Raw genomic sequence first — 13,723 nt, 5'->3', positions numbered from 1 at the left:
AGCTGAAAACTTGAGCGTGCATAACTATTCACACCCCCCAAAGTCAATACTTTGTAGAGCCACCTTTTGCAGCAATTACAGCTGCAAGTCTCTTGGGGTATGTCTCTATAAGCGTGGCACATCTAGCCACTCGGATTTTTGCCCATTCTTCAAGGCAAAACTGCTCCAGCTCCTTCAAGTTGGATGGGTTCCGCTGGTGTACAGCACTCTTTAAGTCATACCACAGATTCTCAATTGGATTGAGGTCTGGGCTTTGACTAGGCCATTTCAAGACATTTAAATGTTTCCCCTTAAACCACTCGAGTGTTGCTTTAGCAGTATGCTTAAGGTCATTGTCCTGCTGGAAGGTGAACCTCCGTCCCAGTCTCAACTCTCTGGAAGACTGAAACTGGATTCCCTCAAGAATGTCCCTGTATTTAGCATCATCCATCATTCCTTCAATTCTGACCAGTTTCCCAGTCCCTGCCAATGAAAAACATCTCCACATCATGATGCTGCCACCTCCATGCTTCACTGTGGGGATGGTGATCACGGGGTGATGAGAGTTGTTGGGTATGCGCCAGACATAGCGTTTTCCTTGATGGCCAAAAAGCTGACCAGAGTACCTTCTTCCATCTGTTTGGGGAGTCTCCCACATGCCTTTTGGTGAACACCAAACATGTTTGCTTATTTTTTTCTTTAAGCAATGGCTTTTTTTCTGGCCACTCTTCTGTAAAGCCCAGCTCTGTGGAGTGCACGGCTTAAAGTGGTCTTATGGACAGATACTCCAATCGGTGCATGTTACAAATAAAGTTTGACTTGATTTAAATACTTATGTAAATGCACTGTATCTGATGGGAAATTGGGCATATTGGACCAATTGTTTGTATGCTGATTTTTGAATATTCGCATGAAAATCTGTCGCCAATTGGATAGAAACCTAACTACTGACACCGATGTATGATTCATTGAAATTGCAACTTTGTCACTGGATCATTAATGTGTCATTCTCTGTGTTCACTGGAGTGTAGTGATGAACTCGTAGCTGCATCTCTCTAACTTTGTGTTTCAAAGTATATGCTTTGCATATATATATTTCCTTTGCAAATTTCATGCTTCTGTAGGCTAACTTCATGCTTCTGTAGGCTAACTTCATGCTTCTGTAGGCTAACTTCATGCTTCTGTAGGCTGACGTCATGTTTCTGTAGGCTAACGCCATGTTTCTGTAGGCTAACATTATGTAACATCATGTTTCTGTAGTCTAACGTCATGTTTCTGTAGTCTAACGTCATGTAGTCTAACGTCATGTTTCTGAAGTCTAACATCATGTTCCTGTAGGCTAACGTTATGTTTCTGTAGTCTAACGTCATGTTTCTGTAGGCTAACGTCATGTAGGCTAACATCATGTTTCTGTAGGCTAACGTTATGTAGTCTAACGTCATGTTTCTGTAGTCTAACGTCATGTTTCTGTAGGCTAACATCATGTTTCTCTAGGCTAACGTCATGTTTCTGTAGGCTAACATTATGTAACATCATGTTTCTGTAGGCTAACGTCATGTAGGCTAACATCACGTTTCTGTAGTCTAACGTCATGTTTCTGTAGTCTAACGTCATGTTTCGGTAGGCTAACATCATGTTCCTGTAGGCTAACGTCATGTTTCTGTAGTCTAACGTCATGTTTCTGTAGTCTAACGTCATGTTTCTGTAGGCTAACGTCATGTAGGCTAACATCATGTTTCTGTAGTCTAACGTCATGTAGTCTAACGTCATGTTTCTGTAGTCTAACGTCATGTTTCTGTAGGCTAACATCATGTTTCTGTAGGATAACGTCATGTTTCTGTAGTCTAACGTCATGTTTCTGTAGGCTAACGCCATGTTTCTGTAGGCTAACGTCATGTTTCTGTAGTCTAACGTCATGTTTCTGTAGTCTAACGTCATGTTTCTGTAGGCTAACGTCATGTAGGCTAACATCATGTTTCTGTAGTCTAACGTCATGTAGTCTAACGTCATGTTTCTGTAGTCTAACGTCATGTTTCTGTAGGCTAACATCATGTTTCTGTAGGCTAACGTCATGTTTCTGTAGTCTAACGTCATGTTTCTGTAGGCTAACGCCATGTTTCTGTAGGCTAATGTCATGTTTCTGTAGGCTAATGCCATGTTTCTGTAGGCTAATGTCATGTTTCTGTAGGCTAACGTCATGTTTCTGTAGTCTAACGTCATGTTTCTGTAGTCTAACGTCATGTTTCTGTAGGCTAACGTCATGTAGGCTAACATCATGTTTCTGTAGGCTAACGTCATGTTTCTGTAGTCTAACGTCATGTAGGCTAACGTCATGTTTCTGTAGGCTAACGTCATGTAGGCTAACGTCATGTTTCTGTAGGCTAACGTCATGTTTCTGTAGGCTAACATCATGTCTTGTTGTACGGGTGATGAGTAGACAATTCACTTAATCTCTTTATGGTCTTCTTTTGTATTCCTTTTGTCCCTAGCATGCCGTGGGACTGTTCGCCTTCCAATTACCGTCTCTGTCTTACGTATGTGTGTATGTATGTATGTATGTATGTATGTATGTGTGTGTGTGTGTGTGTGTGTGTGTGTGTGTGTGTGTGTGTGTGTGTGTGTGTGTGTGTGTGTGTGTGTGTGTGTGTGTGTGCGTGTGTGTGTGTGTGTGCGCGCGCGTGTGCTTCACAGACCCTCTTTGTTCGTTTGTCGTGTACAGCTAGCTGCTCCTATGTGCCTTGTTCTATGACCATAGTATTTTATGCTATTCTGTCTGCATTTGTGTGGATTATAACTTTTATTCCTGTTTATGCTTCTGTGTGTGTGTGTGGGGGGGGGGGGGGGGGGGGGGGGGGGGATTCAGTATGTGTTCTGCCAGTATGTGTATGTCTCGATGTATAAGTGTGATGTTTACCCCCTTTGCACTCCTCCCTCCATCCATCTATTCCTCTGACTGGGGTGGGGTGTGTTTGCAGGTAACTGGCTTAAACGGTCATCTCTCTCTGGGCTGACCGACGGGGTCGAGGACTTGTTGGACATCAGCTCTGTGGACCGACTCTCCTTCATCCGCCAGAGCTCCAAGGTCAGGGGTCACCTACTGACCACAAGGGGCTCGTGTCTCTCACAACTGTCTACTTCAGTGCTCTCCAACCCTGTTCCTGGAGAACTACCATCCTATAGGTTCCCTCTCCAACCCTGTTCCTGGAGAACTACCATCCTATAGGTTCTCTCCAACCCTGTTCCTGGAGAACTACCATCCTATAGGTTCCCTCTCCAACCCTGTTCCTGGAGAACTACCATCCTATAGGTTCTCTCCAACCCTGTTCCTGGAGAACTACCATCCTATAGGTTCTCTCTCCAACCCTGTTCCTGGAGAGATACCATCCTGTAGGTTTTCGCTCCAACCCTGTTCCTGGAGAGATACCATCCTGTAGGTTTTCGCTCCAACCCCAGTTGTAACTAATCTGATTCAGCTTATCAACCAGCTAATTGTTGGAATCAGGTGTGCTAGATTAGGGTTGGAGTGAAAACCTACAGGACGGTAGCTCTCCAGGAACAGGGTTGGAGAGCCCTGTTCTTACTCCCATGGGCTGATGTATAACCTTTTCTCACGACTGAGCTGAGCACACCATGTCCTCTTGTATTGTTACCTGGGCATTTTGATCATTTCTAAAGGATAGACAAGCAAATCTATTTAAATGACAAAATGACTAGTTAGATGGCAGCTTTGTTTCTTTTGTTTACAACTTGTTATTTCTGTTTATATATTTATCTTTTTAATGCTACATATTTGTTGTTCTACTGCCGGTGGTGTGGACAGTCTTTTCTCTCTCCACCGCCCCGCCTGCAGGTGAAGTTCACCAGCAACGTGAAGCTGTCAGAGGCCGGCGGGGGAGCGGGGGGCGTGGAGTACGGCCGGGACGAGGAGGAGAATTTCTTCAAGCGGCTCGGTAAATGGCGGTCTGGCAGGCGGAACCCATCCAAGCTTCACCACACAGAAGAGAAAGATGGTAGACCCCCGGGGTGTCCCCTATCACCCCCCGCCCGCTCGCCCCCTCACCCCGCCCGCCTCTCTGTGTGTATGTGCCTGACTGTCCTGTTCCGTCCGTAGTCTGTCCATGGTCTGTCCGTTGGCCTGTCCTGTGCGTCCAGTGCTCTGTACACTCTCTGCCGCCATCTTTCATGCTAGTGGTGTTTGTATGTATTTGTCGGCCATTGCCTGTGCAAGCCCCTGGCAGATTGAGGGGGAGACCCCTAGCCCTATACATGATGCCCTAGACTCATACATGATGCCCTAGACTCATACATGATGCTCTTGACTCATACATGATGCCCTAGACTCATACATGATGCCCTAGACTCATACATGATGCACTAGACTGATACATGATGCACTAGACTCATACATGATGCCCTAGACTCATACATGATGCCCTAGACTCATACATGATGCCCTAGACTCATACATGATTCCCTAGACTCATACATGATACCCTAGACTGATACATGATGCCCTAGACTCATACATGATGCCCTAGACTCATACATGATGCCCTAGACTCATACATGATACCATAGACTGATACATGATGCCCTAGACTCATACATGATGCCCTAGACTCATACATGATGCCCTAGACTCATACATGATGCCCTAGACTCATACATGATGCCCTAGACTGATACATGATGCCCTAGGCTCATACATGATGCCCTAGGCTCATACATGATGCCCTAAGCTCATACATGATGCCCTAGGCTCATACATGATGCCCTAGACTGATACATGATGCCCTAGACTGATACATGATGCCCTAGGCTCATACATGATGCCCTAGGCTCATACATGATGCCCTAAGCTCATACATGATGCCCTAGGCTCATACATGATGCCCTAGGCTCATATATGATGCCCTAGACTCATGCATGATTCCCTAGACTCATACATGATACCCTAGACTGATACATGATGCCCTAGACTCATACATGATGCCCTAGGCTCATACATGATACCCTAGACTGATACATGATGCCCTAGGCTCATACATGATGCCCTAGGCTCATACATGATGCCCTAGACTCATAAATTATGCCCTAGACTCATACATGATAGCCTAGACTAAAACATGATGCCCTAGACTCATACATGATGCCCTAGACTAATACATGATACCCTAGACTGATACATGATGCCCTAGACTGATACATGATGCCCTAGACTCATACATGATGCCCTAGACTAAAACATGATACCCTAGACTGATACATGATGCCCTAGACTGATACATGATGCCCTAGACTGATACATGATGCCCTAGACTGATACATGATGCCCTAGACTCATACATGATAGCCTAGACTCAAACATGATGCCCTAGACTCATACATGATACCCTAGACTGATACATGATGCCCTAGACTGATACATGATGCCCTAGACTGATACATGATACCCTAGACTCATACATGATGCCCTAGGCTCATACATGATGCCCTAGGCTCATACATGATGCCCTAGACTGATACATGATACCCTAGACTCATACATGATGCTCTAGACTCATACATGATACCCTAGACTCATACATGATACCCTAGACTGATACATGATACCCTAGGCTCATACATGATGCCCTAGGCTCATACATGATGCCCTAGACTGATACATGATGCCCTAGACTGATACATGATGCCCTAGACTGATACATGATGCCCTAGACTCATACATGATGCCCTAGACTCATACATGATAGCCTAGACTCATACATGATACCCTAGACTGATACATGATGCCCTAGACTGATACATGATGCCCTAGACTGATACATGATACCCTAGACTCATACATGATGCCCTAGGCTCATACATGATACCCTAGACTCATACATGATACCCTAGGCTGATACATGATACCCTAGGCTGATACATGATACCCTAGACTGATACATGATGCCCTAGACTCATACATGATTCCCTAGACTCATACATGATACCCTAGGCTCATACATGATACCCTAGACTCATACATGATATCCTAGACTCATACATGATGTCCTAGGCTCATACATGATGCCCTAGACTCATATATGATAACCTAGACACATACATGATACCCTAACGTGGGGACATCTCCAGAAGTTATAGTAACCATCAGCTTTTTAAGCAAATGCCCATCTTTTAGCTCACTGGACAGTCCCTTGTCACCTCTGCCCAGTGCCCACACCGACAGGCCCTTATTATAACCCATTGGGTGTTTTTTGTCCCCGGGGTCTGTTCCATCCCTGTTTAATGGCAGCCATGTTGAGCTCTTCTCCTGGCCAGAGGAAGCTCCATGGTCCTTCTGCTAGCACGGCACAATCTAGCCATATACGGACACCTCCATGTCCAATGTCCCCATGGATATGAGAGACAGGTAAAGGGACCAGGAGAAGGAGGGAGAGAGGGACAAGACAGGTAGAGGGACTGGGAGAAGGAGGGAGAGAGGGACAAGACAGGGAGAGAGAGAAGGAGGGAGAGAGGGACAAGACAGGTAGAGGGACAGGGAGAAGGAGGGAGAGAGGGACAAGACAGGGAAGAGGAGAGGGGGATAGACGAGGGGTAGAGAGTGGGACTTTAAACACAACATGTGGGGCACATGGTGCTGTAACTGTCTTGTCTTCGTTGAACCACTTATCCCATTATGGATAGAAACCCACAAAATCAAGAAATATTACCATGAAGAGTTACAATCAAGTCATCATATTTGTTGAATGTTGCACATTTTCTAGCTTAATGACCGTGTGTCCATCTTTCTCTCCAGCTTCGTTTGTTAAGTGGCTCGATGGTGCTTTTCATTCAATGGATTCAGACATGACCTAATCATGCTATGTTCTATGGGCAGTCTGTTCTCTCGTTCTTTTGTGTGATCATGTTGCTATATGGGTGTGTCATTCATGCCAGCACTCGCAAAGATAATGCCCAGAGCCCTGAGTTTTTCCTGGTTAGATCAGATGGTCAGAAAAACCTCCAGGCTCTAGTTATGCTGTAGAATAGAGGTCCAGGCCCCAGATGGCCCTAGTCTGCCCTACTCACCTCTTTTTTTCTGTTACTACTGTTTCTCTCTCTCTGTTCTCCCCCATCACTTCCTCCCTCCCCTCCTCCTTCCCCTCTTCCTCCGCCCCCCTCCCTCTCTATCTATCGGTGTTCTCCCCCATCACTTCCTCCCTCCTCCTTCCTCTTGCTCTCTCTCTCTTCTCCTCCTATCCTCCTATCCCTCCCCTCCTCCTTCCCCTCTTCCACCGCCTCCCTCCCTCCTCCCTCTCTCTATCTATCGGTGTTCTCCCCCTATCCCCCCTCTCCCTCTCCCCTCCTCTCTTTCTCTTTCTCTCTTCTCTACCCTTCCCCATCCTTCCCAAACCTCATCTCCCCTCCCCCTCTCTCTCTCCCGCTCCCTTCCTCCTCCACCAGGGCCCCAGGGGTTCCAGGAGCGCCTGGCAGCCAGCCAGGAGGCCATGAAGAACAAGAACGTGGTGAACCTGGCCGCCATCCGCCAGGGCATGAAACGCTTCCAGTTCCTGTTGAACTGCTGCGAGCCAGGCACCATCCCTGACGCATCCATCCTGGCCGCTGCGCTCGACCTGGTCAGTTACACTGTAGTCTCAGGGTGGAGTTAAATCAAACCAGTCATGTGAATGTTTACACATTGTCTTTGTTTAATTCAGTGTTTTTCAATCCTGTCCTCTGGATTCCCCAGCCTTCCCACATATTTCATCTGTTCCAATACTAGCACATCTTATTCAATGAATCAATGATCAATCAACTGCTGTATACTCCTGTGAGGGGAGTCTACCAGGTAGTAATAAGTATTTTTTACTAGACTCGACCGTTCTGGAATGTTACTTGACAGAGGGAAAAATGTGTAAATATTGCAGTATGGGATTGATTGAAATAAGATTTCAGGGATCTGACTGGACGTTATTGTACTTCCTGGTGTCCGACAGGAAGCTCCCGTGGTTGCCAGAGCCTCCCTGTTCCTGGAGTGTGCCCGCTTCGTCCACCGTTGTAACCGTGGCAACTGGCCCGAGTGGATGAAGGGTCACCACGTGAACATCACCAAGCGGGGTCTGTCTCGGGGACGCTCGCCCGTGGTGGGAAACAAGAGGAACCAGAAGCTCCAGTGGAATGCAGCCAAGCACTTCTGTCAATGGGGAGATGTGAGTGACCTTCTGATGGGATGACCAACTATCAAATGATTCTACTGACCGAGATTGTGTATGAAGATAGGCGCTAATAGTGTGTGTGTGTGTGTGTGTGTGTGTGTGTGTGTGTGTGTGTGTGTGTGTGTGTGTGTGTGTGTGTGTGTGTGTGTGTGTGTGTGTGCGCACGCTCGCATGCGGGCGTGTCTCTGGTCTTCCTCTCCCAGGCCATTGGTACGCGTCTCAGTGAGCTGTGCCACTCAGACAGCGAGAGTCCTGCCAACATCCTGGGTTTCATCTATGACGAGGAGACCAAGCGAAGATTGAGAAAGGAGGATGAGGAGGAGGACTACTTAGACGACAGTAAGCCATAGAAAAGGAAAAGTCACCTTAAAGGGAAATGTGGTTCACAGAAGAATCTTGTTAATTTGTATTTTGAGTAAACTATCCCTTTAAATTAGCATAATAGCAAATCCCCATAGAAACCTGTCATTTTAAGCTAGAGATATGTGTTTTTGTCCATTCAATCCACCACATCCGCCGATGTCTGTCGTGAAAAGTGACAGAGCTAGAGTGTTGTTTGTCAGACCATGAGGCATCCCGAAAATTGGTCTTCTCGCAAAATCGTCTATAGCGTCCGAACAGTTTGGAAAGACGAGACTCTCACGAACAAGCTTTATGACCCCCACAAGCTTCTTTGGACTCGTCTGAAGTCGGTATAGCCCATCTGCCAACTTCTGTCTGTAGCGTCCGAACAGTTAGGTCTACACACTATGACCCCTCTGTGGAAATAATACGAACATGGCGGTTGTTTTGCTGCCCTCACAAGACTTGTCTGGAGGTCCCTTGGTACCAGTTGAAAATATGAATGGAGGTATACTGTATATGGAGACTGTTTAGTGCCAAAACAATGTTCAGATATAGGACAGATACTTCAGAACCAGCTTCCTTCTGATTTTTGGGGGGGGACTATCTGTTGTTCCATGTAGTGAATCTGTTATTCAATGCGTTTGTATGGGCTAATAGCAGTAAGGCCAAATAAAAACGTTCATTAAATAATTGTTTTATAAATTTTTTTATACTTCAAGGGGTCTTAAAATTCAAATAGCAAAATGATCCTTGGTATGACCTTCTAAAAACAATTCCATATAGCTTAGTAGAACCCCCCCTCTTCGACTCTTATAGGTTAAGCCAAATTTTGACCCAAAATATCCATCCCCAGATACAGTCAACCCAACAAAATGTGGCTGTCCTTTCGCTCTCAAGATGGCCGCCTGCCAGTTGCTGCTGGAGATCACCACATTTCTCAGAGAGACATTCCCCTGCCTCCCCCGGCCACGCACAGAGCCCCAAGTGGTCAGTAGGAGAACTTCACTTACTTGACACTTACTCACTACTCTAATGCAATCATATCCCTATAAATCAATTGGTGTGTGTGTGTGTTCGTGCATATTTGTGTGTCTGTCTGTTCGTATATGTCTGTCCGTGTGTGTGTGTGTCCATGTGTTCGTGTGTGTGTCCATCCGTGTGTGTATGTCTGCGTTGTGTGTGTTTGTAGGATTTGGAGAGCTGTCGATTGAGGCTGGACCCTGAGCACCGTTATGAGAGGAAGATCAGCTTTGCCGGTATCCTAGACGACGAGGACGGCCACGACTCTCTGAACAGCAGCAGCCACACACTCAAGTCGGACACGGCCTGCGACGACAAGAAGGCCCAGGAGCCTCTGGGTAATTGAGTTCTGCTAAGTTGGCCGTGTCATAAGGGTCAGTGTCAGATGAAAATCTCTGAAACAGAAACTTTTCAGGAAATTGAAAAAACGGCCATATTTTTTCATTAAGAAACATTTAATTATAAAAAAATAGTTTTATAATGCTATTCTACATATTTTGTCATGAGGTTATGAGAAGTTGTTTCTATCTGTTAGCTAATTTCCTGCAATTCTGCACATGTTGTTATCATATGCTATCTGGGGGGCCCACAACCTCCCCCAAACCCCAAAAAATGGGTTGTGTGCCCCATGGAGGTTGGTGGCCCCAGGGCACATGCCCTACGTGTCCGTTCAGTAATCCGGCCCTGTATGTGTGTTTGCCTTGTATAGTGTTACCAAGATGTTTTAAACCCAGTGTAGTATGGGACTTCATAAACCCAGTGAGATTGCGGACTAACCTTTTGAATTCTGCCCGTCCAGCTCCCATCAGGAAGAGTCGTGCCGGGGGCTCTCGCCTGCTGCAGATCAAGGGGGCCAGGAGTTTCAGGGTGAAGAAGGGGGGCTCTCTGTCTTCCATCCGCCGGGCCGGCAGCCTGAAGAGCACCAAGATGTCCCGCCAAGACTCAGAGTCAGAGAACGAGGAGGGACTGCTGTCCCAGAGCAGGGACACTGTCACTGATATAGGTAACAACACAGTAACCACTGATCTCAGATTCCCAACCCCATATCCGAACCTTGACCATTAGGTGGGTGAATAAGATCTGATCTGGTGACAACTTCTACTGCCACCCATACATAGATCTAAACTAATAGATCATCTGATCATTATCTATTCTAATCACAGATGTAGGCACCCTAAACCCGATATAGTGCAATACTTTTGGCCAGAGCCCTATGGAGCCCTATTTGCCTACTACTCAGTCATAGTAGTCACCTGTCATTTAACAACTCTGTATCAAAATGTGATGTATAGTATTCATTGTCATCTGTCCCCTTTGGGTAGTTAGCTCATAGACGAACGTTGTTTGTTTGATGGGAGATGCAAAATAACGGATTTCCACGAGGAGAGTCAATGAATTAAACTGATACAGTATTGTTGTGTGTTGTGACATCACAGGAAGTCCATGGAGCACCAGTGAACCCAGTATTGAGCCGGAGGGTTCAGGAGGCACCGGCGGAGGAGAGGACAACTACCACCGTAACATGTCCTGGCTACATGTAGGTGCTGTGTGTGTGTATGCGTACTTTTACATGCATACCTACATGTGTGCATTCAACTTAGCATACTTGTTTGTGACCTGTACAGTGCATTCACCTGACCACACATGCTATAAAGCTAGCACATTTCCCTCATCAACCCCATTCACCTGTATACACATGCTATAAAGCTAGCACATTTCCCGCATCAACCCCATTCACCTGTATACACATGCTATAAAGCTAGCACATTGCCCTCATCAAGCCCATTCACCTGTATACACATGCTATAAAGCTAGCACATTGCCCTCATCAACCCCATTCACCTGACCACACATGCTATAAAGCTAGCACATTGCCCTCATCAACCCCATTCACCTGACCACACATGCTATAAAGCTAGCACATTGCCCTCATCAAGCCCATTCACCTGACCACACATGCTATAAAGCTAGCACATTGCCCTCATCAACCCCATTCACCTGACCACACATGCTATAAAGCTAGCACATTGCCCTCATCAACCCCATTCACCTGACCACACATGCAATATGCTAGCACATTTCCCTCATCAACCCCATTCACCTGACCACACATGCTATAAAGCTAGCACATTGCCCTCATCAACCCCATTCACCTAACCACACATGCAATATGCTAGCTTTATAGCCCTCATCAAGCCCATTCACCTGACCACACACGCTATAAAGCTAGCACATTGCCCTCATCAACCCCATTCACCTGACCACACATGCTATAAAGCTAGCACATTGCCCTCATCAAGCCCATTCACCTGACCACACATGCTATAAAGCTAGCACATTTCCCTCATCAAGCCCATTCACCTGACCACACATGCTATAAAGCTAGCACATTTCCCTCATCAAGCCCATTCACCTGACCACACACGCTATAAAGCTAGCACATTGCCCTCAGCAACCCCATTCACCTGACCACACATGCAATATGCTAGCACATTGCCCTCATCAAGCCCATTCACCTGACCACACATGCTATAAAGCTAGCACATTTCCCTCATCAACCCCATTCACCTGACCACACATGCAATATGCTAGCATATTTCCCTCATCAACCCCATTCACCTGACCACACATGCAATATGCTAGCACATTTCCCTCATCAACCCCATTCACCTGACCACACATGCAATATGCTAGCACATTTCCCTCATCAAGCCCATTCACCTGTCCACACATGCAATATGCTAGCTTTATAGCCCTCATCAAGCCCATTCATCCTGTATAACTGTTGCTCTCTCTGTGGTCTTCCTCTGTAGATCATGATTCTGCTGTGCAACCAGCAGAGTTTCATCTGTACCCACGTGGAGTTCTGCCACCCACGCTGCTACCAGCACCACAGCCGCTCCTGTGCCCGCCTGGTGCGTGCCATCAAGCTGCTCTACGGGGAGACAGTGGACAGCCTGAGAGAAGACAGTGCAGGGAACATCAGTAGCCGGTCCAAGAAAAACAAGGAGGTGGGCGCAGAGAGGAATGGACTGAAATGTACTGAAGTGATGTGGTGTGAATTTAAATGTATTGAAGTGATGTGGTGTGAATTTAAATGTATTGAAGTGATGTGGTGTGAATTTAAATGTATTGAAGTGATGTGTAGTGAAATGGAATGTTTTATATGTTTTATTTAACCTATATCTAACTAGGCATGTCAGTTAAGAACTAATTCTTATTTACAATGACGGCCTACCAGAAGGCAAAAGGCCTCCTGCGGGGACGGGGGCTGGGATTAAAAATAAAAAATAAAATGTAGGTCAAAACACACATCACGATAAGAGAGACACCACAACACTACATAAAGAGAGACCTACAAGACAACATAGCATGGCAGCAGCACATGACAGCACAGCATTGTAGCAACACAACATGACAAGACAACAACATGGTAGCAACACAACATGGCAGCGCACATGTATTGAAGTGATGTGATGTGGAGTGGTTTGATGATACTGAAGTGACTTGTATTTTCCAATGTCTTCCTCTCTTTGTGTCTCCAGTGGTCAGACAAGTCATGTCTGAGGACCCCGTCTATGAAGAGACGCCCCAAAGACTCCAACACCGAGGGCAAGAAGGACACGGGCATGCTCAAGTACATCCGCAACCAGGTGCCCACCTACAGCCCTCATGCCAACACATGCCCTGATAGCCATAGCGTGTGCCAGAGCGTCTGTCTGTCCGTCTGTCTGTTTGGTAGTCTGTCTATCCGTCCGTCAGCCTGTGTGTGTCTCTGTCCGTCAGCCTGACTGTCTGTCTGTCAGCCTGTCTGTCCGTCCGTCTGTCTGAAGCGGCGTGTCAACAGATGCCACTGTGTCGCCACATGCTTGTTTATCTAGAGCAAGATGCCAACCACATGCCAAGATGTCCTCACCCCACGCCCACACGCTTCTGCCCACTCAAACACATCATCTCTAATTCTACTACTGAAGTAGCATGCTCACTTGCTACGGCCCTCTCAGCCAACTCAAATATATTGCAGCACCATGCAATACCATACTAATACAAGGTATAGGCCTACAGCAGCAATGGTATGTCCACTAGCATGCTAATGCTAACCCTGGCTGTCTGTGGTCTATGGCCTTTCCCTTCAGGTGATGAGCCTGTCTCTGGCCCCTCTGTCCCTAGCATGCTATACA

The 13,723-nt window shown here is 46.5% G+C and overlaps 1 protein-coding gene across 1 annotated transcript in view; it reads left to right on the top strand.

Moving 5' to 3' along the window:
* The window catches only part of unc80 (unc-80 homolog (C. elegans)), a 113,272-nt gene that overhangs the window by 49,138 nt on the left and 50,411 nt on the right, over positions 1–13,723 (top strand). Inside the window, exons 21-31 of the mRNA XM_082963301.1 lie at positions 2,955–3,061; positions 3,830–3,989; positions 7,426–7,598; positions 7,959–8,171; positions 8,381–8,516; positions 9,376–9,509; positions 9,712–9,880; positions 10,342–10,545; positions 10,979–11,079; positions 12,356–12,553; positions 13,088–13,195. Of these exons, the coding sequence (XP_082819427.1) occupies positions 2,955–3,061; positions 3,830–3,989; positions 7,426–7,598; positions 7,959–8,171; positions 8,381–8,516; positions 9,376–9,509; positions 9,712–9,880; positions 10,342–10,545; positions 10,979–11,079; positions 12,356–12,553; positions 13,088–13,195 (1,703 nt within the window). The remainder of the gene's footprint in view (positions 1–2,954; positions 3,062–3,829; positions 3,990–7,425; positions 7,599–7,958; positions 8,172–8,380; positions 8,517–9,375; positions 9,510–9,711; positions 9,881–10,341; positions 10,546–10,978; positions 11,080–12,355; positions 12,554–13,087; positions 13,196–13,723) is intronic.

Source organism: Salmo salar, chromosome 17 (genome assembly GCF_965601325.2).
Source record: "Salmo salar chromosome 17, fSalSal1, whole genome shotgun sequence".
NCBI classification, from domain to species: Eukaryota; Metazoa; Chordata; class Actinopteri; order Salmoniformes; family Salmonidae; genus Salmo; species Salmo salar.
The sequence above is the reverse complement of the archived record's forward strand: the minus strand, read 5'-3'. Positions and strand labels throughout refer to the sequence as shown.